Source organism: Rosa chinensis, chromosome 5, assembly GCF_002994745.2.
Source record: "Rosa chinensis cultivar Old Blush chromosome 5, RchiOBHm-V2, whole genome shotgun sequence".
NCBI classification, from domain to species: Eukaryota; Viridiplantae; Streptophyta; class Magnoliopsida; order Rosales; family Rosaceae; genus Rosa; species Rosa chinensis.
In genome coordinates this window covers 55,946,848-55,974,748 of record NC_037092.1, presented here as the reverse complement: position 1 = coordinate 55,974,748, position 27,901 = coordinate 55,946,848, and the positions used below count along the sequence as shown (strand labels likewise).

General features: G+C 38.1%; 5 protein-coding genes and 1 long non-coding RNA gene across 18 annotated transcripts; 2 read left to right on the top strand and 4 right to left on the bottom strand.

The window, feature by feature from the left end:
• Positions 1 to 610: 610 nt before the first annotated feature.
• LOC121049291 lies at positions 611 to 3,667 on the bottom strand. Of its 2 annotated transcripts, XR_005799525.1 has the most exons (6): positions 3,421 to 3,667; positions 2,894 to 3,196; positions 1,983 to 2,752; positions 1,816 to 1,888; positions 1,579 to 1,644; positions 611 to 1,008 (listed from the first exon to the last, which is right to left on the bottom strand). XR_005799525.1 is itself a non-coding variant. In XM_040506015.1 (5 exons), the coding sequence occupies exons 2-5, from the start codon at positions 2,012 to 2,014 to the stop codon at positions 895 to 897; spliced, it is 285 nt and encodes a 94-aa protein (XP_040361949.1). In that variant the 5' UTR covers positions 2,015 to 2,083; positions 2,894 to 3,031; the 3' UTR covers positions 611 to 894. The 2 variants fall into 2 exon arrangements, 1 of the variants encoding a protein (XP_040361949.1); XM_040506015.1 differs by lacking the exon at positions 3,421 to 3,667 and having other exon boundaries at positions 1,983 to 2,083; positions 2,894 to 3,031.
• A 419-nt stretch (positions 3,668 to 4,086) lies between these two features.
• LOC121049294 lies at positions 4,087 to 9,528 on the top strand. Its single transcript, XR_005799530.1, has 2 exons — positions 4,087 to 4,191; positions 9,383 to 9,528. It is a non-coding gene; the product is annotated as an uncharacterized LOC121049294 (long non-coding RNA).
• LOC112165700 (transposon TX1 uncharacterized 149 kDa protein) lies at positions 6,185 to 13,323 on the bottom strand. 10 transcript variants are annotated; one of them, XM_040506008.1, is made up of 6 exons: positions 8,882 to 13,323; positions 8,583 to 8,749; positions 8,393 to 8,483; positions 7,977 to 8,176; positions 6,730 to 6,988; positions 6,185 to 6,634 (listed from the first exon to the last, which is right to left on the bottom strand). In XM_040506008.1, exon 1 carries the CDS (start codon positions 13,240 to 13,242, stop codon positions 9,532 to 9,534), a length of 3,711 nt encoding a protein of 1,236 aa, XP_040361942.1. In that variant the 5' UTR covers positions 13,243 to 13,323; the 3' UTR covers positions 6,185 to 6,634; positions 6,730 to 6,988; positions 7,977 to 8,176; positions 8,393 to 8,483; positions 8,583 to 8,749; positions 8,882 to 9,531. The 10 variants fall into 10 exon arrangements, with proteins under 10 accessions (XP_040361942.1, XP_040361940.1, XP_040361938.1 ...); XM_040506006.1 differs by having other exon boundaries at positions 8,583 to 8,673; XM_040506004.1 differs by having other exon boundaries at positions 8,583 to 13,323.
• Positions 13,324 to 13,670: 347 nt separating this feature from the next.
• Positions 13,671 to 15,374, bottom strand: LOC121049235. The gene has a single exon (XM_040505910.1). The coding sequence runs from the start codon at positions 15,372 to 15,374 to the stop codon at positions 13,671 to 13,673; it is 1,704 nt and encodes a 567-aa protein (XP_040361844.1).
• An 822-nt stretch (positions 15,375 to 16,196) lies between these two features.
• LOC112201472 (ABC transporter G family member 9) lies at positions 16,197 to 19,114 on the top strand. The gene is made up of 4 exons (XM_024342345.2): positions 16,197 to 16,348; positions 16,447 to 17,248; positions 17,434 to 17,801; positions 18,303 to 19,114. Exons 1-4 carry the CDS (start codon positions 16,259 to 16,261, stop codon positions 18,960 to 18,962), a joined length of 1,920 nt encoding a protein of 639 aa, XP_024198113.1. The 5' UTR covers positions 16,197 to 16,258; the 3' UTR covers positions 18,963 to 19,114.
• Positions 19,115 to 19,833: 719 nt separating this feature from the next.
• Positions 19,834 to 26,693, bottom strand: LOC112203733 (copper-transporting ATPase HMA4). Of its 3 annotated transcripts, none has more exons than XM_024344656.2 (9): positions 26,472 to 26,693; positions 25,816 to 26,090; positions 24,851 to 25,596; positions 24,231 to 24,702; positions 23,979 to 24,146; positions 22,728 to 22,982; positions 21,851 to 21,973; positions 21,138 to 21,620; positions 19,834 to 20,516 (listed from the first exon to the last, which is right to left on the bottom strand). In XM_024344656.2, the coding sequence occupies exons 2-9, from the start codon at positions 26,071 to 26,073 to the stop codon at positions 20,115 to 20,117; spliced, it is 2,907 nt and encodes a 968-aa protein (XP_024200424.1). In that variant the 5' UTR covers positions 26,074 to 26,090; positions 26,472 to 26,693; the 3' UTR covers positions 19,834 to 20,114. The 3 variants fall into 3 exon arrangements, with proteins under 3 accessions (XP_024200424.1, XP_040362184.1, XP_024200425.1); XM_040506250.1 differs by having other exon boundaries at positions 25,816 to 26,078; XM_024344657.2 differs by having other exon boundaries at positions 25,816 to 26,078; positions 26,478 to 26,693.
• Positions 26,694 to 27,901: the final 1,208 nt, after the last annotated feature.

The following is a 27,901-nucleotide window of genomic DNA, read 5'->3' as shown; positions in this document are numbered from 1 at the left end:
ATTCTTTTTTTCTTTTTTTTTGCGAAGGTTCCCGAATCCACTATTTGGTTCTTTATTCACGGTTTATAGAAGACCAGCTTGATATTCTCCACGAACAGTAAGGAAAAAAGCGTCATTTCCCACCCCTAAGATGAACAGTAAAATGAATAGTGCAGGCCGTTCAGGCCGTTTAGTATATAGTAAATGTGTCCCTTTTTATTTTTATTTTTATAGGAGACTTCTAGCGACAATGCATTCGCTGAAAAAAATGTGTTTCTTTTTAGTTTACTTTTTATGGGAGGCTTTCAGTATTTACATACGTGGGATTGAAAACCGAACTGAAAAATTCCATTTCAGACTAAACCGGACATCATATTAAAACAAAATCCTGCACCAAACCGGCCGGTTTTCAAGGTTTCGGGTCTTTTTTTACCCACCCCTATTAATGTAACGATGAATTAGTTGTTGCAAAAAGTACATTATTTTTTTTTTCTTTCTTATGGATGCACATCACAGACAGATGTTATTTAAACTTTTCATCCTTCAAGTAAAATATGGATGTGCAGTCTAACCACATAACGACGGAACTTAATTTGGAAAGTTTTCAATATGAAACTGAGGGATAAACCTGCAGTTATACAGACAACTGAGTCTGATAAATCTGTTGTGGAATGTCAGGAAGATGTTCCTCTCTTACAATATCATAAGTCTCATACAATCAAGATTTCAAACAAGCAGTGTTTGTTGGATCATGACGACTGATGAGGCTTCGATGCAGCATTGTCTACTCAACAGTTCATCAACTTCGTGTTATACTTCCATCAAAAATTTCTCTCGAGTATAAAAAGGAGGTACAATGTGCCAATATTGTATTTACAGGTCACTTAACAATGTGAAGACAACACTTGGAAATCATCAGTTTTCTTCTTTGCTAGTAGCAGTGACTAATGCAGTAGAGCTTCCGATTTCAGTATCAGTTGAAACTTTTCCATGGCCATGCTTCTGCCAAAATTCATGAAGTTCTTGAACCTAAAAAATGCACAAAGATTAGACAAAGCAACAATTAGAATAAAAAAAAAACTAAACAACTTAAAATAATAACTTCCATGGACCATAGAACACCAACTTCAATGGAAAGGTAGAACATACACATCAAATGCAACAATTTCCTTTAAACACAAAGCTTGATTCTAGGTGAACTGATCATACATATTCTTACCCATAAGTAAGTCCTGAAACAACATTAAGTGTTTGATCTATCTATAATTTATTGCAGCCCCTGAGATATGTGAGAAAGTTCAGCATCAGACAGATTTCCTCTAAAAACAAATGCAATAACTCTCCTATCCAAGCTGCCGACTGAATACCTAAAGCAAATGTCTATGCTGTCAAGGATTGTGACATTCAAATATTAATTTGTGGACGTGCTCATGACATCCCTGAGTTTACACCTTATCAATGGTTTAATGGGTTCTCACATATAAGGAAAAAAAGATGCACCAATGACCAACAGAAAACAGAAATTAACACTTGGTCCAAACCTTGGGGATTCAAGTCAGCAGAGGACAACACAGAGGTAGAATTAAGAAAGACATATACCTTTTTAACTTTACCATGCTCCGACATAATAGCGTAGTACTTGCGCATCATCATTTCTTCTTCTCCCTGCACATTGTACATCCAGAATTTTTAGTACTGCAATTACTTACTAGTTACTACCATCTAAAACCTGCAGTCCATTATGATTCCTAATGAGTAGGTATCACATTTATATTCAATTCATTATTAAAGTCATTGACATAATCGTGATACCAACTAAGGGACGGAAGGAACAACCTGAAGATTAGACAGTTCTTGTAGCACTGATTCAGACGCTTTCGTAAGGAGCTCATTCTGCGTCTCCAAGTGCCTGCAAACACAGATTAACATAAAACAAAACAAAAATTACAAATTTGAATTACGGAAACAAATTGCATAGAAAGAAACTGACTAAACAAACTTACTTCAATATCTCTCCCAGGTTTCCAGGATCCATTGCACTTACTAGTCTGCAACACCAGTCAGTAGGTAATGCGAGCGCAGGACCAAGATTGTGATTTTAGCCCTGTTGACATGTGAGACCGGAGTGAATAAGAATAGTTTCGGCACTCTGCCATACTTGATGCACAGAATAACTTGGACTAAAACCCAATCATTCAAATGTTCCAAGTATGAAACCCAACACTGAGAGAAAAAAACATTATCGACTATGGAATCATACATGCTAACCTTCACAGTTTAAGCAACTTGTAATGTATTTAGCCCCAAATTTTAAGCACTCATGAATCATGGGCAATTTTAAAATTGCATAGGGGGTTTTCATCGAACTATAAAACAGGACATCAATAATACAATCAGTACATCTACTGGCCAATTAGTCATTCATCAACTTAAACTACATCCTCTGGCTCTACAATTTTGATCAAGTTTCAAAAAGCAATTTCTAATAAAAAAAAGACAGCTCTACTAATTTATTGGAAACTCAAGCTACAAATACAGGAGATAAATTGAAAGTTATAAAACGGAAAATCCGTCGAAACCGAGCCATCAAAAACATTTCCTACAGCCATCTACCTTCATGGACTTCATCTCAGATGCTCTTAAATCTCAGCTACCCACTACTTCAAAACCCACAGAGCTTTCAACTCAAACAGAGAAAAAGAAAAAACAAATTCTGAAATTCAATTCCCGCATATACCCAGCATGCATGGCAAACCAAACCTTCAATCAGGAACTGAAATTTCAGGAAAAAAGTCATTACCTCAACTTGGTGCATATGTAAACAAATGAATTCATTTTAATGAATTCCATATAGTACAATTAACTAAACAACTTGTACAATTAACTTGTACAATCTCAGGAAAAAAGTCATTACCACAACTTGGTGCATCAAATTCTTCTTCCTCTTCCCGTTCCCTGTTCTTCCTCTCTTTCGGATCAGCCTTCACTCCCTCGCTCTCTCTCTCTCGCAGATTAGTGAAGGGACCCAGAAGACACAGAATACCTCTCTCTCTGTCGCAATCCGCGGCTATCACTTTCTGAAGGGGGAGAAGAGAGCGGAAAGAGAAAAGAACCGCTGTGGCTGATCGATAGGTTCTTATACCAAGTCAGTGGCAGCGTCGTAAAATAAGAGGAAATAGGGGTAAAAGCCTCTTTTCCTATACCGGCTCGGAAATACCTCAGGACATGAAAAAAAATATCACTGATTAAACCATAAAAACTGAACAAAAAAAAATTTGAAAATCGAATACCCAAGATTCGTGTTCTTCTTCCTTAACTGAGAAACCCATCACCAGCCTTTCAAAATCATAAATAATCTTAACCCAAACCCCAAATCAGACATAAAAAGATTTAGTGTGATTTTGAAGAAATTTTTTGAAAAAAAAAAAATCCAGTAAACACCTCTTAAATCGAAGTGAGTTGTACTGTATCTCTCCTCGACGAACATGACCCAATTCTCTCCCCCTCTTTTTGCGAGGCAAATAAGCTCTCTCTTTTGCTTAGAGAAAGAAGGGCATGAAACAACTCTACCATTTGTCAGCTCAGCATATCAACAGGTGGCAGGGGAATAGAGTAAAATCCCGGTCAGCCAGCGGGGGCAAAAGCGGAAGTACACTGTTCATAAGAGAGTTTCTTAGGAACAGTGCTTATGAACAGTAACCCACCTTTGCTTAGAAACAGTGCTTATGAACAGTAACCCACCTTTGCTTAGAAACAGTGCTTATGAACAGTAACCCACCTTTAGTATGTAGTAAATAGAATTAGAGAGCATGACAAGTTATCTCAAATTCAAGCCCAAACGAAAAGACAAAAAAATAATTCTAAAAAGCAACAGATTTAAACCCTAAATTAAAAAAAAAAAAAAAAAATTAAACATCCCCAAATAACAACACGATTGTAAGTTTCAATGGAAATTGCGGAACTCGTTCTTTGAATCCCAGGCCCATAATCACGAGCAGGTTCTCTAGTAAATCAAGATTCGTTCTGAAAATCTCAGATATCGAATTGACGGGAATATTTTACCTGCAGATGTAACTTCACGGCGGCACAATTGACAGGGTATATCCATCCTTTGTGCAACTGTAAAACAAACTAAGCTTCATCTTATGACCGTATCTAGGATAACACACACACATAGACAGCAGATACACACTATATATGATGTACAAATGTGTAAGTTGGCTATATTTACTTTTTTATCAGTAAAGATTGACCAATTTAAGTCAAGTCTCAGACCACTATTAATGAGACAAGCTAGAGTACCCCCCAGTATGGGATACCTCTATTTTTTATTTTTTTAATATATAGCAATTAAATATGATAGTAACCTGATGAATAGGTCATCAGGTTACCCAATAAAATTTTGACACATGGACCTTAAAATAAAAAAATTATACCAATTTAACAACACATTTGTCATCAATTTGTAATATTGTCTATGTACATGTAAATATTGTCCTAGATCTTGTAATTACCACAAAGAGGACATTTATTACAATACTTTTGATAATTTGTCCTTATATTCGTAATAAGCGTTGTCAGAGATGTAATTATTTTCTCAATGACGAAAATTACATAAGGTACCACCCAATTACACAATCGAGAATTATATTACGTGAATGAGGACATATGATTTATTTAGACTAAAATATGAAGACTTACCAATCGTACAACACATTTGTCGTCAATTTTGTAAAATGGTTCATAACTTGGTAAATGTTGTCCTAGACCTTGTAATTACCACAAAGAGGACATTTATTACAATACTTTTGATAATTTGTCCTTATATTCGTAATAAGCGTTGTCAGAGATGTAATTATTTTCTCAATGACGAAAATTACACAAGGTACCACCCAATTACACAATCGAGAATTATATTACGTGAATGAGGACATATGATTTATTTAGACTAAAATATGAAGATTTACCAATCGTACAACACATTTGTCATCAATTTTGTAAAATGGTTCATAACTTAGTAGATGTTGTCCTAGACCTTGTAATTACCACAAAGAGGACATTTATTACAATACTTTTGATAATTTGTCCTTATATTCGTAATAAGCGTTGTCAGAAATGTAATTATTTTATCAATGACGAAAATTACACAAGGTACCGACCAATTACACAATCGAGAACTATATTACGTGAATGAGGACATATGATTTATTTAGACTAAAATATGAAGATTTACCAATCGTACAACACATTTGTCGTCAATTTTGTAAAATGGTTCATAACTTGGTAAATGTTGTCCTAGACCTTGTAATTACCACAAAGATGACATTTATTACAATACTTTTGATAATTTGTCCTTATATTCGTAATAAGCGTTGTCAGAGATGTAATTATTTTCTCAATGACGAAAATTACACAAGGTACCACCCAATTACACAATCGAGAATTATATTACGTGAATGAGGACATATGATTTATTTAGACTAAAATATGAAGATTTACCAATCGTACAACACATTTGTCATCAATTTTGTAAAATGGTTCATAACTTAGTAGATGTTGTCCTAGACCTTGTAATTACCACAAAGAGGACATTTATTACAATACTTTTGATAATTTGTCCTTATATTCGTAATAAGCGTTGTCAGAGATGTAATTATTTTATCAATGACGAAAATTACACAAGGTACCGACCAATTACACAATCGAGAACTATATTACGTGAATGAGGACATATGATTTATTTAGTCTAAAATATGAATATTCATTGAAGCTTGAGATAATGGTAATCGACCCGTTTGGAGACATGTATTTGGGTGGGGATATGTGGGAGGCCATCGACGCATATGGTTTAAGATCGGCTCGCAGCTGGGAAGAACAAAGAGCATTTGTTCAAAAAGAACTAAAGAGAGTGCAGACTCATGCTCAAGTTATAGTTCTATAATAGCTGTACGTAATTCATGTATTTAGGTGGACTTCTTTGCTTTGATGTCTATATATGATGTAACGATATGTCTATATATGATGTAACGATATATTTTAAACTTTTCACATTATTGACTATGAAGATATATATGCCCAATCCTGACTGGATATATATGAATATTTGTTGATTATTAGCTATTTTATAGATGTGAAAGGCTATAAGATCGAATTGGAGTGTTTTAGTTCGTGTGTTAAAGTTAAGCACTTTTGTTCTTGTAGAATGTAAAAGAAAAGAAACACAATATTCACATACCAAAAAGTTAACCACTGAGTTTGGTTGTTATAGAACATACAAGAAAATAACATTTTCCTCGTACCAAGAAGTTAACCACTGCTTTTGGTTCTAAACCTCATGTTTCAGAAGCAGAATTAGAATCAGTTTTGGCCACCCATGTAGGCCCAGAAGAAAGCAAATTAAAGCAAGCTACAATCAGGCACAAGCCTATTAAAGCTTCAAGCTAAATTCCAGTAAAATGCGCAGAAGGGAAGTTCATGTAGACAACACCATAGTCCATTACCAGACTTTGCTTTGATAAACTGTCAGCAACTTTATTTACAATTGTCATACACATACATGAGATCTCCCAATCCTGGATACCAAAGAAATGTTCGGAGGACTTTTAAAAATGGCCCCTCTAAATGCCAATTCTCGCCTCCATCTTCTTAAAATATCCTGTCAACACAATCACAGAAGTACTTAATTGGAATGTTCAGACTTAGACATTGAAAATGTTCCTTAGGTCGAATTTTCAAAATTTTGCTCAATACCTGAAATTCCTTAAGCCCCATATTTACGACAATCCCAAATTCTACCACAATCAAATCAAGATCAACGGTACTAACCACAGGCCATGCATCATCCACCAGCACACAATGACGATATATCATTTCTTTGTTCAGTTCGTTCACTTCAGTGATGACTTCGATAGCCAAAGCATTAAAGTCGTGACTACCAATGATTAGAACTTGATACTCAGCAGGACGTCCTAGGACCTTGAGATACAAGCAGAAGATGTTACACGTGCACCTGTAATGACTTCCCTTGCATTAAAAAAACTAGACTCCTTGAATATAGAATATATATATATATATATGGCATATATATGCTTTTGTTACTACAGTATTATCGAGCAGTGAGCAAACCTCACATTTGATCAGTCAAATTTGATCAGTGTAAAATATAATAACAAATAAGCATTAGGTATTTAGGTTGATTAACCTAAAGTTTATGTTATTCCATGTTTGTAGATACCTAAGACTATTTATATTCCACCATTTTAAATAAATCCAGATACTGCATACTTTTCTCAACCAAACCAGAAATGGGGTAAACAGTTAAACACACAGTATATCCCAAAAATAGAGCAAACCTTCAGTTTCTAAGCTCTCTTCCCACACTTCCACAGCAACAAAACAAACCCCAACAACAAAAACAAACTGCAAACACCTCACCCAAATTTGTATTTCTCTACAAATGCTTTTCAACTGTTTGGCACATGAATGGGACCAAAATAATGAGACTCATAAAATAATTGAGATCAATTATTATTCCCTAGATCTCAAATTTCCAGTAACATGGGTCATTACAAGGACCCAGCAAAGTACCTAAGCCAGCTAGAGAGTTTGGAAGGTTGTTTAGGACAGAGTACACTAAAACAAGATCATCACTTATTCTCAGTACACAGAGGCCTTTTGCCATGCCAGGAAACTCTTTCAAAAAAACCAGAAGATACTGAGAATGAGAAATGGGGTTTATGATATACGTAACTAGCAGTAACTAGCATCATGTACGTGGTTTCCTATTGCAGCTTTCGTAAATGTATGTGTAGTGATATGGAAAAGTGAGAAGTTCTAAAAACCACAGCTGGGAAACAGAACAATGGTGTCCGATAGCTAGATATAGCAGCTAAGAACAATGATTTCTGGATTGAAATGAACTACAATATGAAAAACAAGTGGCAGGCTGTAATGAACTAAAACATATGGCTGAATGTATGGTTCGCAAGTCAGCTTACGCGATCACAGCTAGGTTCTTCATCTTTTGGAATACATGAGGTCTCCTCTCCACAATGGTGTTTAAGAATATGTACAGAACAGCTGACCTGAAAGCAGAGAACATCATCTGGCATTTTACTGACCCTGTCTTCATCAAATTCCTCTTGAGTTTTTACAAACATAGTCAAATCATGAGCACTCTAAATCCGTAATTAGTGCCCTGTTAGTTGAAGAAATATTGTATGTTAAACATAGGAGATAATTAATCATGTATATGCAGATAAAGTACTCCTGATTTTGTACATGAAGGATTTTTCTGTAGAAAAGAAAAGGAAAAAAAAATAAAAAAGGCAACGCACTAATTTCATAACATTCATCTAGCAAAGAACCCACACATCTCCCACAATTATCAATGTCGATATCAGAAGATACATACCATAATCCTGTGGAGTAGTTGAAATCTGCAGAGGATTCATTCTGTCGATATTGCCCTCCAACCAAATAACAGTTTGAAGCTTTACCATCCACTGTATGAGATGAGAACAGTTAATTTTTAGAGATAATCATTTAAAAGAACATCACAACAGAAATCAAACCAAATTCAGAAATCAAAATAGAACGTATACCTGTTCTATGTCTTCAAATTCCCTTCAGGGCTCTCAATTTACATGAGAAAAGACTCAAACTTTGTTCAGCAGGACACACAGCCCGTTTTAACTGACAACAAAAACCCCATTTCTTCAAACTCCCATCAATCCCCTCAATTTACATGAGAAAAGAATCAATCTTTACTCTTCACAAACTCGAAAGTAAACCCCAAAACATAAAAGCAAGCAATATCAGCAACAAAAGAACAATTTAAGAACATAAATTGTTGAATGCCAATTTCAGAACCAGCTAACCAAGCTTGATTTCAGCAACTAACCAAGCTTGTTTCAGGCTATCTGCTTTGCTGCTTGAGGAAGAGAGCAACCAAGTTCAAGACTTCGAGGCTATTCGACTGAAAACCCAGAAAGTAGTCGAGATGTTCATGTGATACAGATCGATTGAAAAGTAAGAGCCGAGTTACCACCGTTAGTTCGTCACCATCGACGCCTCAACGATCGAGGAGACACGCTGAGACGGAGAGGGTCTTTGCCGCACAGAGAGAACCCGTGGGCTGGAGGCTGAAGACGACTGGATGAGCAGTGGGGAGGCAGAGTCACGCAAAGAGAGAGAGAGAGAGAGAGAGAGAGAGTCGTGGTGGCATATCATATGAACCAGTTACCGGCTAAATAGGTTAACTTGATTCGAATATCCACGACCATTGGATATATTGTGGATCTGACGGTCACAAATATTCATCAAACAAACAGTATGGGATACACCCCAGTACTGTAGAATTTCCCACTATTAATATTTACTGCTCTGGTTTTTTACATTGCAGGTTAGTTTATGGCAAATACATGACAACTGTTACCATTCACAGGCGGAAGTTGTAAGATCATTTACTTATTTCAGGATGAATGATAAGATCTTTTTTTTTTTTTGGTTACAAGCGGGGTCAAAAAGACCCAAACAAAAGAAAAAGAACAACTAAGTGTGATAGCACATGCCAGATCTTCTGACTCTAGACACAGCAGCAATATCTTCTAAGTATGCCTGAGCAGCATGGATAGGGGGACTTTCAAAAGTGATGATGCTCAGATCATGATTGATGCTATTCTTTGCTAATGCATCAGCAAGCATGTTGCATTCCCGGAACACATGGGTGAGCTGAGCATTGTTCAAATTAGACATAAGCAGCTTACATCCATTGAGTAAGGATCCCAGAGGATGGAGGGAGAGATCAGGCATTAGCATCAACTGGACCAAAATGGCAGAATCAGATTCAACCACCAAGTTAATAGAATGATGCTTAGTAGCCAATTTGAGACCATAATAGAGGCCCCAGGCTTCAGCCTCTAGAATATCACCAGAACCAAGATTAATTTGAAAGCCAGTAATCCATAAACCAAGGTGATCCCTAATGACCCCACCAGCACCAATCTTACCAGAAGGAGAAACTCTGGTACCATCAATATTCAGCTTGTAGGAATTCTCCGAAGGCTTTAACCAGCAGAGCATAGAGTAGCTATACATATCAGTAACTTTGGCCTTAATTTGGGCTCCCATCCACTCATCAGCATAATCAAGAATGACTTTCAAAGGATAAATAGGCATGGTAAAGGCAGGATCAAAGATTTGCTTATTTCTCCATTTCCAGATGTACCAACACACAAAGACAAACAAATTGCACCATGAAATATTGTTATGAACCTTGGTGTGACAGTGGAGTTGGGCAGCAATCCACCCATTCCAATCAAGAGAAAAGGAATTAAGAATGGTACCAGGTTTAAGCATAGACCTCCAAATAGCACTAGACCTGGGACAGTCCCTAAATAGGTGGATGAGAGATTCATCTGCACTTAAACATAATGGGCAAGTAGCACAAGTAGTGAGACCTCTTCTGACTCGTTGCATATTAGTAAGCAGTTTCCTGTGAAAAACAGTCCAAATAAAAGTCATAAGCTTGGGAGGACAGTTCAGCTTCCATAAAGTTTTCCATTGAGGATTCTGCACAGAGAAGTCAAAAGTAGAACTGTAAGCAGATTTCACAGTAAAGCAGCCATTTGAAGTAGCACCCCATATTAAAGTATCATCTCCACAACCCTCAAAACCAGTAGGAACATTAATAATGAGGCTGATAATCTCATTTGGCACAACAGAGGAGAGGAGATCAAGATCCCAGCCAGTATCATTCCAGAAATCACAAATAGTGGCATTTGGGTTAATGTGGGCAGAAGGAAGAGCAAAGTTGATGAGGGCATTGGGTAGAATCCAACTATCAGACCAGAATTTAATGGTTTTACCGTCACCAACACGCCATTTAAGATTCTTTTTCAACAAGGAAGCTCCATGAACAATACTTCTCCAAGTGCTAGAGCAATCAGAAGGAGGTAAATAATTTTCATCCAACAAGCTGCAGTCCTTCAGATATTTTTTGGAGTAGATGTTAGCCCATAGGCCAGAGTCATTTATGAACAATCTCCAGCTTGCCTTAGCAAGCATGGCTTGATTCATAACCTCAGTCTTTTTGATGCCTAATCCACCAAGTTGCTTTGGTTGGCACACCACATCCCAGCTAACCAAGTGAATTTTCTTCCTGTCAGTAGTGTCTCCCCATATGAAATCTCTATTCAGCTTGTCAAGCTTATCACAAAGGCTCATGGGGAGCTTAGCAGTCTGCATAGTATAAATTGGAATAGAAGAAGTGACAGAGTTCACCAGAGTTAGTCTGCCAGCCATGCTCAGGGCCTTACTTTTCCAGCTAGAGAGTCTGTTCTGAACTTTATCAAAAATCCCATTATAAGTATGCTTATTCACCCTGGAATGGATAAGAGGCATCCCAAGATACTTTCCAAGGTCATTTGTCAACGGAGAGCCACACGTTCTACTAATAGCAGAAGCAATTGACTTACAAGTATTAGGAGAGCAGTAAATGAGAGATTTCTCATAGCTGACGGCTTGACCAGAAAGAGAGCAAAAAATATCAAGGCAATTTTTAAGAGCAGCAGCCTGATTGGGAGAAGCTTCAGCAAAAAGCATGAGGTCATCAGCAAAGAAAAGATGAGAAACTTTAGGTCCAGATTGAGATGCCCTCACAGGCCTCCAAAGTCCAACGTCAACAGTAGAATGGATAAGGTGGGATAATTTTTCCATGCAAAGAACAAATATATAAGGTGAAAGTGGGTCACCCTGTCTGATACCCCTTTGAGCATGGAAAGAGCTAGTTAATTCACCATTAAAGCAAATTTGGAAGCTAGTTGAGGTAATGCAGCTCATAATTAGTTTGACCAAGGAATGAGGAAACTGAGCTTCATACAAAACCATTTCAATAAACTGCCAACTTAATCTATCATAGGCTTTGGAGAGATCAACCTTCCATGCAAAGAAGCCCAAGCCACCACAAGACTTTTTGAATTTAAAAAGCATTTCTTGAGCAATCATGACATTATCAGATATATTTCTACCAGGGACATAACTGACCTGATTGGGGCTGATTAGCTGCTGCATGAGAGGTCTAATACGAGCTACAATGATTTTGGAGATAACTTTATAAATAGTTGAGCACAAACTGATTGGTCTGAAATTGGCCATGTGTTGTGGACCATCAACCTTAGGAATGAGGGAAATCACAGTATGATTAAGACCAGGAGGTATGATGCCAGAGTTAAAAGCATCAATAACCACTCTGAAAATCTCACATGAGTATAGCTGCCAATGATGTTGGTAAAAAATGGCAGGAAAACCATCATAACCCGGTGCTTTAAGGCCTCCAATAGCAAAGAGAGAGTTCTTAGCCTCAAGTAGAGTAATAGGCCTGCATAGACTTTCCATACTCAACTGATCAATGTTAGGAAACAACCAAGGTATGGTAAATCTGATATCTTCAACACTTTGCAGAGAGAAAAGATTAGTAAAGAAATCAACAGCAATTCTTTTCATGGATTCAGAATCAGTGTACCAGTTTCCATTAGAGTCATACAATCCTTCAATTTTATTTCTTCTTCTACGAACAAGAGTTGTTAAGTGGAAGAACCTAGTGTTTCTATCACCCCCCTGCAGCCACTTATCACGAAATTTTTGTCTCCAAAACAAATTTTCTTGGTTAAGGATGGATTCATACTCCTGGATCAAATCAGCTTCAAGTTTAAGTAAGAAAAGATTTTCATGCCTGTCCTTAGCTTTCTGTATGCCACCAATCCTCGCAAGGATATTTTTCTTTTTTTGAAAAAGGTGCCCAAAGACCTCTTTATTCCATTTAGCAAAAGCAATAGAGAGATTTTGGACTCTAGTAGAAAAGTTACCAGACAAAGAGTTCCAAGTGGAGGAGACAAAATCATTATAATTAGCATGTGAAAACCACATGGCCTGGAAACGAAAAGGAGCGGCTCTCCTATTAACAGAATTATTGGAACAAAGCTGCAAAACAATGGGGCAATGATCAGACCTGGTTTTAGGAAGATGTCGGATAAAAGCATCATCAAACAAGGATCTCCAAGAACAATTGCAGAAGCCCCTATCCAATCTTTCCTTCACCCTGTTATTACTCCATGTGAAACAGGAGCCTTGGAATCCCATGTCAATCATGGCATTTCTATTGATCCAATTTCTGAGACCTCCAAACTTTCCAGTAAAAGAGCCACCATTCTTATCCGCACTAGAAACCAATTCATTGAAATCACCAATTAGCATCCACGGCATATCATTAGTAGCAGCAAGGTTATCAAAATAAGACCAGAGAGAGGCCCTAGAAGTATGATTTGGACTTGCATAGACCACAGTGAGCATCCAGGCAGGTTTGCCAGCAAGGGTGATTTTGACAGAAATGGACTGGAAGTTTTCATCAATGAAGTCCACTTTAACCTTGTTTTTATTCCACAACAACCAAAGACCACCAGAAAAGCCCTCAGCTTCCATAATTCTTGAGTCAGAAAAGCCAAGATTATTAAAAGTAGCACTAGCTCTAGCAAACAGAACACGAGGCTCACAAATAGCCAAAATATCAATAGAGTGTAGTTTAACTAAGTCTGAAATGGCAGACCTAAAATTCTCGCTTCCAGCACCTCTAGCATTCCAAAAAAGAATTTTAAACATTAAAATAGCAAGGAAGGAGAGGGTACATACCCCAGTTAGACATCAACCATACCCTCCCCCACTCGAGGAGGCAGGCTGTCTTCATTAGTCATCATGCTATTTTCAGCAAAGGTCTTTTCCACAAAAATCATAGAAACCTGGTCAGAGGAAGATTGCATCAAATTTTCTGGCACAATCTCCTCAGGGGGGCAATGACCAAGTATAGCTGAAATTCCTTTGCCTAAGGCATCAGAACTCACATTATCAAAAGAGAGTTTTTTGAAAATATGAGGTTGTTGCTTGGCAGTGGATGTACTCAGCCCTTTGGCCTTCCTTTGATAGTGCAGATCAGTCTTGAAGCCACTACTGCTTCCAAAATTAGACACATCCTTCATGGGAACTCGAGACAAACCCTTGGAGTTAGCACTAGATGGTTTTTCTTTATTGGGGAATTGCTTCACAGTAGAGGTTTGTTTACCAGACATATTGGCATTTTGTAGAGGGGCAGTAGAGGTCTTGACACTTTTATCTTTACCAGGGCTTGAGACATTCTTCTTTTTCTCTTGGAAACTATGCCAAAGCTTCACAATAGCAGGAGAACGATCAGAGGCCTTGTTGTTGGTGATCTGGTCATTCAATTTAGAATCCAGCTCACTTTCATCCTGGAGAATAGCAAATCTGGACCCAGCAGAAACATTTTTCTTGGCTCCACTAGTCTCACCAACTCTTTTTTTATTCCTATAACTCATTAGCATCCATGGCCCCATGTCCTCCTTGATAACAACATTGGGAGAGGTAGAGTCAGAATCATGCTGCATAATAGTCATACCCATCTCATTACCATCAATGTCCTTATCACCCGTTGGGGACTGGTCAGTTTCATTGGAATTAGCCTGCTGCAAATCAGTTGCATTCTCAGAAGTTTTAATGCTAGGACAATTGTCTTTAGAATGGCCAAAACATCCACACTCAAAACAGATTAGAGAAATCCCTTCATAGACAACCTGGTAAGCAATAGATTCAACTTCAACATACGGGCGTAGCGGCTTGTTCAAATCAATCTCAATACACACTCGAGCAAACTTGCCTCTGGCTTGACCAATTGTGAGCTTATCCACCTTAACAACATCTCCTAGGACTTTTCCAATTTTAGCAACAGCATAGTCCTTAAAGTACTTCACAGGTAGGCCAAGAATTCTTACCCATAGAGCCATCTTACCAATATGTTCATTCATGGGGTCAAAATCAGGTCTCCACTTCTGAACAACGAGCGTTTGTCCAGCCAAAATCCATGGGCCACCACAGAGAGCATTGTTCATATCTTCTTCCAGATTAAATTTCACAATGAAAAAGTCATTGGGGAGGTCAATGAGTTGCCAACCCCCTTTGACCTGCCATTTCTTCCTCAATCCTCTTAACATAAACTCAAAGGTGTTAGTGGAATTAGGTTTTCCCATGAGCTTGACCACAATAGCACACCTCCACTCAAAATCCAGCTTATTATGAACTTTATCAGAAAACGAAACATTCTGGCCATGCTTACCTTGAGAGTAGGTGCAGTCAGCATCAGTGAAGTCAAATTCCTCAGTCATAGTCTGTCTATATCGGTCAACAGGGTTTTTGAGAGTGCTAGCATAGGTGAGTTGGGGTTTCGGCAAGGTAGGGGTCTGGGCAGAAGAATCCAAATCCTCCATTCGAAGAGCCTCCAGATCTGAACTGATATCTCCTCCATTCTTAAGGCGTTTACGTTGAATCGGCATCGGCACACTGTCCCCGCCACTTCCCTGTGGAAGGGCGGAGAAGACAAACGTTGGGGTCGCCACCAGAAACGGTTAGATGGCGAAGGGAGTCGGAAACAATGGTGGTTGAGCAAGACCCAATCGGAAAAACAGGTTAGGTAACGGCTTGGAAAGGGAGGGCGCGTGAGGCGCGTTCTTTTTGTTCACACTGAGGTCGTGTCTTGAATGATAAGATCTTTAGGGCTGAAAACTGGAGTAACTTCGTTCCTTTTGTTAAAAAAATGAGCACAAGTTGGTGAAGCACCTGATAAAACCCCATTTAACCATTAAATTGTACCGAACGATCTTCAGTAACAGTTCCACTCATGATACTTGTTCTTTATTTTTGTTTTAGTTTTGTTTTTGTAAAGGGAAGATGTAGCAGCTTTGCAAGTCTAATATATTGCCTGGGTTCTTCTAAGTCTCGTGTGTACTTGAGAAGTATAACTGTAAATTATAAAAGTAACCGAGTTTCAAGTAATTTTAATAAATAAAAAAATGACCATGGAATGTATTTGGTTTGCCATACTTCTTTGGCATTCTATGTCATCTTCCTCTCATTCTACCTGGACGTCAAAATAGAGAAGTCCTTGATCATACTTCTATCCTTAAAGATGATATGTGTTTTTTATTTTTTTGTTTAACCCACTGATGATATTTGATTGATTACCCTAAAACTTGCAATGTAATACTAGTAGCAGTGGTGCCAAGTGCCAACAAATTTCACTTGTTTAGTAGTCCAACAAACTGCGTTGTATTAAACTTCTTAAACACTAAAGTTTTAGTTAGTCGCCCTAGCTAAATTCGGCTTCTCTTCATTTTGATTAGTTCTCAACTCCAGTACTGTTACTGCTAATGAGCAACAGATGATGGAATTAGAGATCCAGACTGACAAAAGCTCCCCAGATGAAACCCCCTCCGTCTTTAAGAAATCGATTCGGCCAGTCACATTGAAGGTAAAACATATCATCAAATCACATGTACTCATCGGTCTTTGATCTTGTTTTGTAATTCTTCACTGTTTGATTGATTGAAAGAAATAATCCGTACGCAGTTTGAGGAGGTAATCTACAAGATCAGAATCAAGAATGTGGGAATAGGAGGAATATTATGGCCGCAGAGGAGCAAGGAGACTGAGAAAGTGATATTGAAGGGTGTGACAGGAATGGCAGAACCAGGTGAAATTCTAGCCATGTTAGGTCCATCCGGAAGTGGCAAAACGACTCTCCTAACCGCACTAGGAGGCCGTCTCGGTGGCCAACTCGCCGGAAGCATAACCTACAACGGCAAACCCATATCAAACGCAATGAAAAGAAACACCGGATTCGTTTCCCAATACGATTTTCTCTATCCCCATCTAACAGTGGTCGAAACCCTAGTTTTCACTGCCCTTCTCCGCTTGCCAAACACTCTAACCAAGGAAGATAAGGTATCCCAAGCCGAATCGGTTATAGCCCAACTCGGATTAACCCAGTGCCGAAACAGCATTATAGGTCATGAGTTCCTGAGGGGTGTTTCAGGAGGCGAGCGGAGAAGGGTGAGCATAGGGCAAGAGTTGCTTGTAAACCCTAGCTTGCTCATATTGGATGAACCCACCTCCGGCCTCGATTCCACCACAGCTCAATGCATCGTTTCGGCATTGTCTGAGTTAGCCAGTGGTGGAAGAACAATAGTGATGACAATACACCAGCCATCCAGTAGGCTGTTTTACATGTTTCACAAGCTGTTGCTGTTATCGGAAGGAAATGCTTTGTATTTTGGCAAGGTCTCTGCAGTCATGGACTACTTTTCGGACATTGGGTTTGCCTCATCGGTACCCATGAATCCTGCTGATTTTCTCTTGGACGTTGCTAATGGTATGCATGCATATCTTTAGTTGATGCTACAAGTTCTCTCAAGAACTTCTGTATAGTTTCATAGAAATCCGATATTTCCATGATATTTTTGTTGAAATTTCTATCTTTTAGATCCTCTATACTCTCGATAGTTTGGTCATTGGTTTCAAGTTTCAAGTAAGAAATTGAATGCTATGTTTTTGTAGGGTTGACAAGTGATGGTGCGCATGCAAATGAGTCCATGGATGATCACATGCAGAGCATCGTTGTGGCCTATAAAGAGAGACTTTCGGAGAAATTGAAGGAGGAACTTGCAGGCAAACAATTCAATGAAGATAAATTATCAAATGGTCCAGAAGACAATAGTAAGGAGGAGTTTGGGAGGTGGCCGACAACATGGTGGCAGCAATTCAGTGTGTTGTTGAGGAGAGGAGTGAGGGAGAGGAAGCATGAGTCCTTCTCTCCTCTCAAGATTTTTGAGGTGCTTGCAGTCTCTTTTCTTACTGCCCTACTATGGTGGAAATCGCATATTTCCCACTTACAAGACCAATTAATTAATCCTCAATCACTTCAGGTATATCTAAACTGAGAATAGAAATGAAATGAACAAATATTAATATTGCTGATTCTTGACATGAATGATTCTTGGAGAATAGAAATGAAATAATGAATCTGCCTGAACATTGAGCTGGTTTCCCTTTTCAACATGCAATTTCGTGGTCATTGAATTTGAAATCTACAAAACCTAGGTCCCCTGGCCTAGACCTGATTGAAAGTGTTTATTCTTTACTTTCATAGTTTCATATGCAGAATCATTCCTGCCAAGAACCAACAAAATTCACAACTGTTTATGCGTTTGAATGATTTGATTACCATCATCTCATTGCTGTTTTTATATGATGTGCAAACTGCATATGATTGCCAAAGTAATAGTGCAAGTTTCAAATTTGAGGGACTAGAATGGGCATATACATAATTACACATATATCTATATATATGAATTAGCTAATAGCAGCAATGGTTTATAATTTCAGTATATATATATGGAGAGCTACTTATATATGCGCGTATACAGATTGGGATTTTCTTCTTTATTTGCGGATTCTGGGGCTTTTTTCCTCTCTTAGAAGCAATCTCTACATTTCCCCAAGAGAACAAGATGCTCCAAAAGGAACGGTCTTCTGGCACTTACAGACTTTCCTCCTATTTCATGTCAAGGATTGTCGCTGACCTACCCATGGAACTTGTTCTTCCTACCCTATTCCTCGCAATAACATACTGGTCAGCAGGCCTAAAATCCACTATTGGACACTTCTTGCATGCCTTGTTGGTTCTGTTACTCAGTGTTTTAGTTTCTCAAGGCTTAGGACTCGCTCTTGGTGCTTTGGCAATGGACCATGAGGTGGCCATGACAATTGGATCAGTCTTCATGCTGTCATTCCTTCTAGTTGGTGGATACTATGTTCAACAGGTGCCTAGATTTATAGCTTGGATCAAGTACCTTTCGTTCTCTCACTACTCGTACAAACTCTTCTTGGGGTCTCAATACAAGACAGATGAGACATATCCATGTGACGATGCTGGAGGAGTTTGCGTGATTGCAGATTATCCAGCTATAAAAATGGTGGGGCTTGATGGACAATTTAGCTCCGTGATTGCTTTGGTTTTCATGCTTGTAGGTTACAGGCTAATTGCTTATGTCGCCCTCATGAGGATTGGGGTTACAGGAAAATAATGTAGGGCAGGAAACTCGAGGTGAGTGGCCTAGATTATATGAAGATTATCCATCAGTTTATGCATTTTTCTAAGTGAAGCTAACAATTTAATTGTTTACAAAGCTTTTGTTCTAATGAACAACATATTTGAAAACTTCAATGGAGATCAAAATTTGAAAACTTCACCGGTGATCATATATGAAAATTTCACCTGTGATTAAGATTTGAAAACTTGTCAGCTGGCATATCTGCCTCTCAATAAACATAATGAGATTTTAGTTGGTCACCATGCAAATGAGATCTTGCAGCATGCAACTCGAGAACTATGAGATTGAATATTATGAATAACGGTTTGAATTATCCAAGGCGCTTTAATTAGAACTCATTCTCCAAGTTTGAAAACTTGGAATATAAGGTTTTCTCATAATTGTTGCAAGTATATGGATGAAAATGTTATTAGCCTTGCCCAGAATATGCGCTTCTGGATTGTCAAAAGTCTTTGCCGGAGTAGAAAATGTCATTAGCCTTGCCCAAAATATGCGCTTCTTGATTGTCAAAAATCTTTGCCGGAGTCTCATCAGTGTCGGCAAGAGCGAGAAGAGTAGAAGCCAACTAAGCAATCACACCTTCAAATCTTCAATGATAGCCATATGAATTTGCCGACCCGTCCAAACCCTAACCCAAAGCGAGAGCATTGAACGCGGCTTCTGGTTTTTAATAGTATTGCTGTTTAATGGGCGTAATTTTTTCCACTTGAGATGACTACTTAAAACATAATTTAACACAGATGGTAGCTATAGAAAAGTTTTAAGTGATTGGTGAACTGTAGACATAAAAGTAGATGAGCTAATGATTCACATAAAAGGTGCATACTTTTAAGTTTATATGTAATTGGGGCCAACAACTCATGAACTACATTCTTCTGATCACAATGTTCTTCAACCAAGGTTATAAACTATCAACCTCGGTGTATTCAAGATTTGTACATCATCAATATTTGGCTAATTAGTTTCTCAGCTCCAAAAAATGATAGTTGAAATACAATATCTTGCAAAGAATCAGGGCCTTGTACATCTAGACTACAGATTACGAGTACATGTATTCATTTATTGCTACAACAATGGAGAAAGGAAGCAACAACCAGAGGTTGAAAACTAGTCAGATGTACACCGTCACGTGGACTTAATGTTCTGAAAATGCAAAGGCTTCTTATAAGACTGCAACAAGAGAGATGAACATACCACACTAACAGATGAAGCAGCCATACAGGCACCGGCAAGCCAAGGTGGTAATCGGATCCCAGTGAAAGGGAACAAGATTCCGGCAGCAACTGGCATGCCAAGGATGTTGTATCCCAGGGCCCAGACATAATTCAACCAAATTCGAGACATAGTCTTTCTAGAGAGATCTATGGCTGTAACTACATCTTCCAAATTGCTTTTCATCAAAACTATATCAGCAGCTTCTATTGCTACATCAGTGCCAGCGCCAATTGCCATGCCAACATCTGCTGCAGCCAAAGCTGGTGAGTCATTGATTCCATCTCCCACCATAGTCACAGTCAATCCTTTCATCTGCATCCAATTTCAGTTTAACAGTCAAAGAAGGCTCTGCTGGTAGTGGAACAAACTTGATATAGAATAGCAAATTCAAATATTTTAAAGAAATTCTAGTATAAATTACTGATGAGTGGTTTCAAAACAAGTGACTAAAAGCTCTGCAATTTTATAATCAGTCAAATGGTTAAAGCATGTGAATCACATATTTGCCCTCATTCTTAATTTTTTTTTCCCTAAATTTACAAGTCAACTTGAAAGATAAACATTGCAGTTTTCAGGTGGCCACCACCCTCAAGATGAAAAAGAAAAGCAAATGCCATATTCTGGAAAGAAAAGACCCAAAGGGAGTCATGCATAATAATGTAGCAAGCTGCCTCCATGTCAGGGAATGAAAGCATATAGACCAGGCTTCATGCAACAACACAGATAGAGCAAGCAATCATAATCAAAATTTCTTTTTCTCTTTGGTCAGAAACCATAATCATATCTTAACTTCTTTAAAAATCTTATCCGTAAGACCAACCACATCCACTTTCTTTTTAAATCCTAGAACTCTGCTATTTACTGGTAAAAGTACTTTTCAATTTAACTCATTAAATTAATACACACTGCCCTAGGTGACTGTCACAAGCTTACCTGTAACTCTTTGATTCTATCAGCTTTTCCCATGGGATCGGTCTCAGCAAACACCTCATCGATGCCAACCTCCCCTGCAATTGCTGCTGCTGTTGCCCAATTATCACCAGTAACCATGATGCTTGAAATGCCCATTGAGTGGAGATAAGATATTACACATGCAGCCTCTGGCTTCACTGGATCAGTTACAGCAAACGACCCAGCAACCTTTCCATCAATGGAAACTAACACACATGTTCGAGCCAGTTTCTCATTTTCTGAAACGAATTTCTCAACCTCAGGACCAACCTGGACATTATATTCCCGCATGAGCCTCTTGTTCCCAACCAAAACCATTTTGTCACCAACTCTTCCACTAACACCAGCTCCAGTGTGTACCTCAAAGTCCTTAGCCTCCACCACATGTTCAGTTGACCCAAACTTGTTAAGAAACCTCTTTGCATGCTCCACAATAGACTTTGCTATTGGGTGTTCACTATTTGCCTAAATAATATTCCAAAGGGGAGTATTAACTTGATTGTCAAAATTTTAGGCTACCAGAATAAAATCTAGTCTTTCATCATTCATAAAGTACATAAACTGAAATATATAGATGCACACACATGCACACACACATATATGGTTCTTAGACATACCAGAGTTTAACTTTTAAAGTACTCAAAAGTTTTCAAGTTAAATTTTCATGTAAGAATGTTGAAAACATAAACACTGACCTCTGCAGCAGTAGCCGCAGTACAGAATTCCTCCATTGAGTAATTGGAAAATAGAACAGCACTAACTACTGTCGGTTTTCCAACCGTCAGTGTCCCTGTCTTATCAAAGACAACTGTTTTCACCTGCAGGATAAATCACAAATACATATTAGGAATCCACACACACAGAGTGACACACATATATGAAATGTATGAATGTGCAAGACCTAGGTTCCAAATATAAAATACACACACACACACACACACACACACATATATATATAATAAAAAATAAAAAGGAAGAAAAAGTTTAAAGAAAAATTTAAAAACCAGAACTAACGGTAAAAATAGCAACATGTCCATCAAAATCAAGAGTCCTTCACCATGCTAATAAGAGTAGCTGGTAGACTTAATATGATGTTTGGTGACATGAAAATGGTGCAAACACCTATGAATTCTCTGGATCATCTTAATAACACAAATTCAAACTAGAAATAGTTGCTTTTGCAATAAATAAAATAAATTTTCACCTCTCATATCTTAACACACAGAGACACAAGTACATATACATATGTATATATATAATCTTCTAAGGGCAGATGAATGTTTTGATTTACATCTCAACATATGTATCAACTTTGTAATCAGCAGGTCATGTTGTGAAGTAATATGACATTACTTGAATCTTTGATGTAGCAACTGTCATACTCGTCGTGTTTGTCAATACCAGAAATAACAGTTTTTCACAAAAAGCAAATTTGAATAAAGTAAACTAGCCATTTGGGGGTCTCATTTTATATAGAAACATAAAAAGTTAACACGATCAAATAGATTATGCAAATGAAACCCAGACCGTAACTTACAGTTGAAGGTTGTCTCAGAGAAATGGTGGCCTTACCTTATGAGCCTTTTCAAGTGCATTTCCACCCTTGATAAGAACACCTTGTGTAGCACCCTTCCCTGTTGCAACCATGACTGCTGTAGGTGTTGCTAATCCCAAAGCACAAGGGCATGCAACCACTAGTACTGAGATGCCGAACTGCAGTGCCAGCTCAAACCTATCCATGCCTTTTGGTGTCCATGATATGGGATAAAGACCGAATTCTCCCAGGATGAACCAACCCAGCCATGTCAGAAATGCTGCAATCACAACCTGTTGTGGGGAAGGAGATTAAATTATTTTTGCTTACAAGAAACTGTCATAAAAGATGGAGTTCATTACCTCCAACCACCATTTAGCTACTAGCTAGTTTGTCAAGACATGGCACTCAACTATAAATAAGCATATTTTGAACAAAAAAATAACTCAAAACTTATCTGACTAAAGAAAAAAAAAAAAAAAAAATAGAAACCTGCCAAAAAAGGAAACCAAGAAATCTGAAAACAAATAAGGAAATAAATATTGATGTAACAACCTTAACATGATCAATAAAAACGAGTTTGTATATGCTGATGATCTTTAAAACCAAGAATGAGTTTGTATGTCAGATATAAGTATCATCCGCAGATATGTACTTCCAAGATTTTGTCATATCTAATTTGCGGCGTTGTTTTTGATGCAGTAGCCACAGCTTGGTTAGAAAAGAAATATCCTCTTTGGAAGGCCAAGACTAAGTCCAGGCCTTTTTGGTCCAAAGTAAAGTCTCCATGATAATCTAAGAGTCTAAGTAAACTTATAATACATAAATAAACCAAGAGTCATCCAAAGAAGTAAGTTTAGTTTTGTTAGGGTATTTATTTGAGTCTAGTGTTGTTTAAAATTTTATTTAAACCTTAGTATCCAAGAGTCTCTTGCTTAGTCTTTAATGAGACTTTATTGAGTATTTTGGTATTATACGAGTCTAAGAGTGTTGTATCTAAAGCGCATAAACAAGCCTCCCTTACTTTATCCTACGTCAGTTTTACTTTGGAGAAATTATAATGAGAATAAATGCACAAAAAACTTCACACATTGAAACTACACACACACAAAGCATATAAACAAGCCTCCCTTACTTTATCCTCCGTCAGTTTTACTTCGGAGAAATTATAATGAGAATAAATGCACAAAAAACTTCACACACACATATATTTATTCAAAAGAAGGTTAATATATTCAGTAATATTACTTGGTACATGGTACCCTTAAGGTAGAAATAAATGAACTCACTGCTGGAACGAAAAACTTTGAGATCTGATCAGCTAGCTTCTGAACAGGTGCTCTGGAAAGCTGTGCAGCTTCAACAAGTTGAACTATCTGGGATAGCGCAGTCTCTGAACCAACATGGGTTGCCTTAACCTGTAAGCATCCATTCTCATTCATGGTGCCACCAATTACCTATTTAAGTGAAAGGGAAAAAGTTAACTTTAGCATTTTTCTTTCAATGCTGCAGATCAGAGTAAGAATCAAAAGATATACTACCTTGTCACCTAATCTTTTAGAAATAGGCCTTGCCTCTCCTGTGATCATACTCTCGTTCACATGGCTTTGACCACTAATTACAATCCCATCAACAGGAACTTTTGCCCCGGGAACAATCTTAAGTATATCATTTCTTTGAATAAGTTGAGTGCTAATTTCCATCTCTGAGATAGCATTGCCATCAGCATCTAGTGATAGCAGATAAGCCGTTTCAGGAGTAAGGTCTGTCAGCTTTGCTAAAGCATCAGATGTTTTTCCTCTAGCTAGAACTTCTAAGTACTTCCCCAAGAGTATAAAGGATATCAACATGGAACTAGTTTCAAAGAAATCTTCCCCCTCAAAATTATCCAAAGCCAATGCTTTCATTGCTATATAGACAGAGTAGAAATAAGCAACATTGGTGCCCAGTGCAACAAGAACATCCATATTAGCTGACCTACGTCTTAAAGCATGATATGATCCCACATAAAACCTGACAATGACATCCAAAAGCAAAGAATTTCAGGTCTAGAAACAGTATCTACACATATTCAGTCCTCAAAAACATTGATGCACAAGTTGTTGCTGCAGAACTCATAACAATAAGAAGAAGTAACAGTAAAAATATACTAAAGGAGTACCTCCTGCCAATAATGAACTGCACGGGTGTGCACAGAATCCATCTTAAAAGCATTCCTACAGTGAGCATGTTGTGAATCTTGTACATTAACCAGTCCCCATAGGGAGAAAGCATTGGAAGCACCATTGAGAATAAAAATACCGGAACTGAAAATAGACAGCTCAAGAAAAACTGGTTCCTGTACATCTGAGTCTCAAGCTGCTGTTCAGCTTCTCTTCGCCTTGGAGGAACATACAAGCTTGCTTGGTATGATTTGGGGTTACTTCCAGCTTCTTCAATACAATGTATAAGAGATCTTGGACCAGTGAGGTCTGCATCGTAGGTGATGGTGACCTTTTTTTCTAACACGTCCACTTCAACATTATTTACACCCTCAACTGATTCAAGGGAGGATTGGATGATGGTCATGTCTTCAGGAGAATTAACTCCTTCAAGTTTTAGATGCACTTTGTTTACATCATTCCCTGAGCTAATGAGCTCAGATCCAAAGCCAGCATCTTCTATTGCTTTCATGATCGAACCGGTGTCAGTGATGTTTGGATCAAAGTGAACCTTTGCTTCCTCAAGGGCTAGACCAACAACTGCGTTTTTCACTCCATCAACCATTCGAAGAGCAGATTCAACGGACTCGGAGCAACTGGTGCACATCATTCCTTTTATCCTGAGCCGGCATACTGCAATGTCTTGTTCTGGAAATTCATCAACTGGGAAACCTGCATCTTCTATGGCTTCCTTGATTTTGCTTCCCTAATACAAAGTACATCATAATGTTTTCATTTTCTCATATAAGTGCACATAAAAACATACTAAAACAGTATTTTTAAAGAAACGAAGGAATGTGCAGAAACACCTTTGTTAGATTTTCGTATTAAACAGACTAAATTGAAAAAAGAAAAAGAAGAAGCTGATTTTGCAAAGACAGGTAAACGGTTAGCATCTTAGAGAAAGTCTTCAAACTTAACTCACATTAATGAGCTCTGGTATATAATCGATAGCAGCTTGGCCATGAATGGGTGACACCGTAACGCTCTTGACCCCATTAAGGCTTCCCACCACAGATTCAATGGTGGTTGAACAAGAAGCACAGTGGATTTCCCCAATTTTGAACTTAAGTGTTCTAATTCTCTTATCTGCGGCTCTAACATCCAAGGGCTCCAACAGAGGCCGGTTGATATCATCCATCCCGTTAGCATCCACTCCGCCATTCAAATGGTTTGAATCCATCAAACCTAAATCAGAAATTACAATAAACAATTAAAAAAAAAACTGGAACCCAAACACTCTAATTTCCATCATAGCCTTTTCAATTCTTAAAATCCCTAAAAATTCAAAATCATTTCCAACACTTTATTCTAATCTCTGTATGTATGCATCCTCAACATAAGAAAATGAAAGATAATTAAAGCTAACCAAAAGAAGAAGAAGAAATTCCATATAAATCAATAATATCATCAAACACCAAACAAACGAACACGTACAGCAAAGAACAAAGAGCAACTGTTGCATAGTACAATTTACCCTATCAATTTCAGCAAAATTCCAAGCAACCGAACTAAAATTGACCTAAAATTCTTCGATATCCATAAACAAATCCCAGGCTATGTGTGTGAACAAGGAAGTACCTTTACCGGATGATGAAGACGACGTGACGTGACCGTGACGGTGACGGTGACGGTGACGAAGCCGGAAGCTGAAACGATAGAGGAGAAGAGAGCGAGGAGGCGGCGAGAGAGAGAGAGAGAGAGAAGAGAATTAGGGTTTTTGAGGTTGGAGAATTGTGAAGGTCGGCCAAAGACCGCAGAGAGTTTTGGCAGAGAGAAAGTCTCGTGTGTTTTGGAAATGTGGTGGGCGTGGGACTTGTCGTTTATATATTCATTTTTTTTAAATTTTTGAAAATCCAACGTCTTGGATGCTCTTCCCACCTTTGTCAGAAATAATCGCAAGGGCCAGGGGGGAAGATATGCTTTGGTTTGAACGGCGTTTAACTTCTACTACACGGCTATACCCCGCGGCCTGGACTTAATTATGAGGGGAAGACTATTTTTTTTTTTTTTTTTTTTGAGAAGTAGAGGAGAAGACTTTGGTTACACATTAATAAATTCTCTTCTTTTTTTGAAGACGAATAAATTCTTTTCTTTTTGTACTTCTTTTTCAAGAAGAGGTATTTTGACTTGAGAATGGCATTCATCATGCTCTTATAGATTGAGTCATTGAATATGATATTCCTCTTGTCCATGTTAGTGCTTTTTTTGAGGATTTTGATGGAGCTAGCTATCTGTTCGCTCAAAAAATGTTCCGGCCGCGTGTCACTGGGCCGAAGGCTTCTTTGGCTTACATGTGTCCTTCTGGAGTGGTGACGTGTGCGCGGGCGTGCCAACTCGCGGTCGGTAATCCAAGCAAGGTTTTGTTGTAGATTGTAGATCTTGCGCTGATTTGACTTCTGATCGGTTGATTGTGGGCCGAGAAAGGATCGATCTCAGCCGCAGGGTTCTCTCTGCCTTGAATGCAAGGACTTTAGCACAGATCGGCCTTATCTGGCCGCAGTGCTGTGTAACTCGGTGATTGAGGTGAAAGTGAAGTGATGATGATTCTTTTTGTGATTTTGTATTTTGTATAAAGTAAATAACGTAAAGTAAACAACAGAAAATAAAAGTGCAAGTAAAGACAAAGTAAAGTGCAGGAATGTAAAAGTGCATCAAATAAAGTGCAGGAGATAAACTGTTTGAATGTAAAGAGCAACAAAGTAAAGTGCAGGAAAGATAAATACCAGTAAAGAAAGCGATTAGATAAACATGTAAAGATTGATAAGTGTTGCTGAAATGTTGAAATGTATTGAGATAAAATTTGTGTAACCGCGTAGACCGTTTGGTTGTGGACCTCTAACAATGAATCCTACGGTCCTTTTTATAGTGAAGCTTAACTACTGAATGAAGGAAAACAAACAATCTTAGCCTTTACAGCTAAGACCGCATTGATTACAAATAGAGTAGTATTCATGTTTGTGATATTTTGACGTTTTATCAATGATTGATTCTTTCATGAGCAATCAATC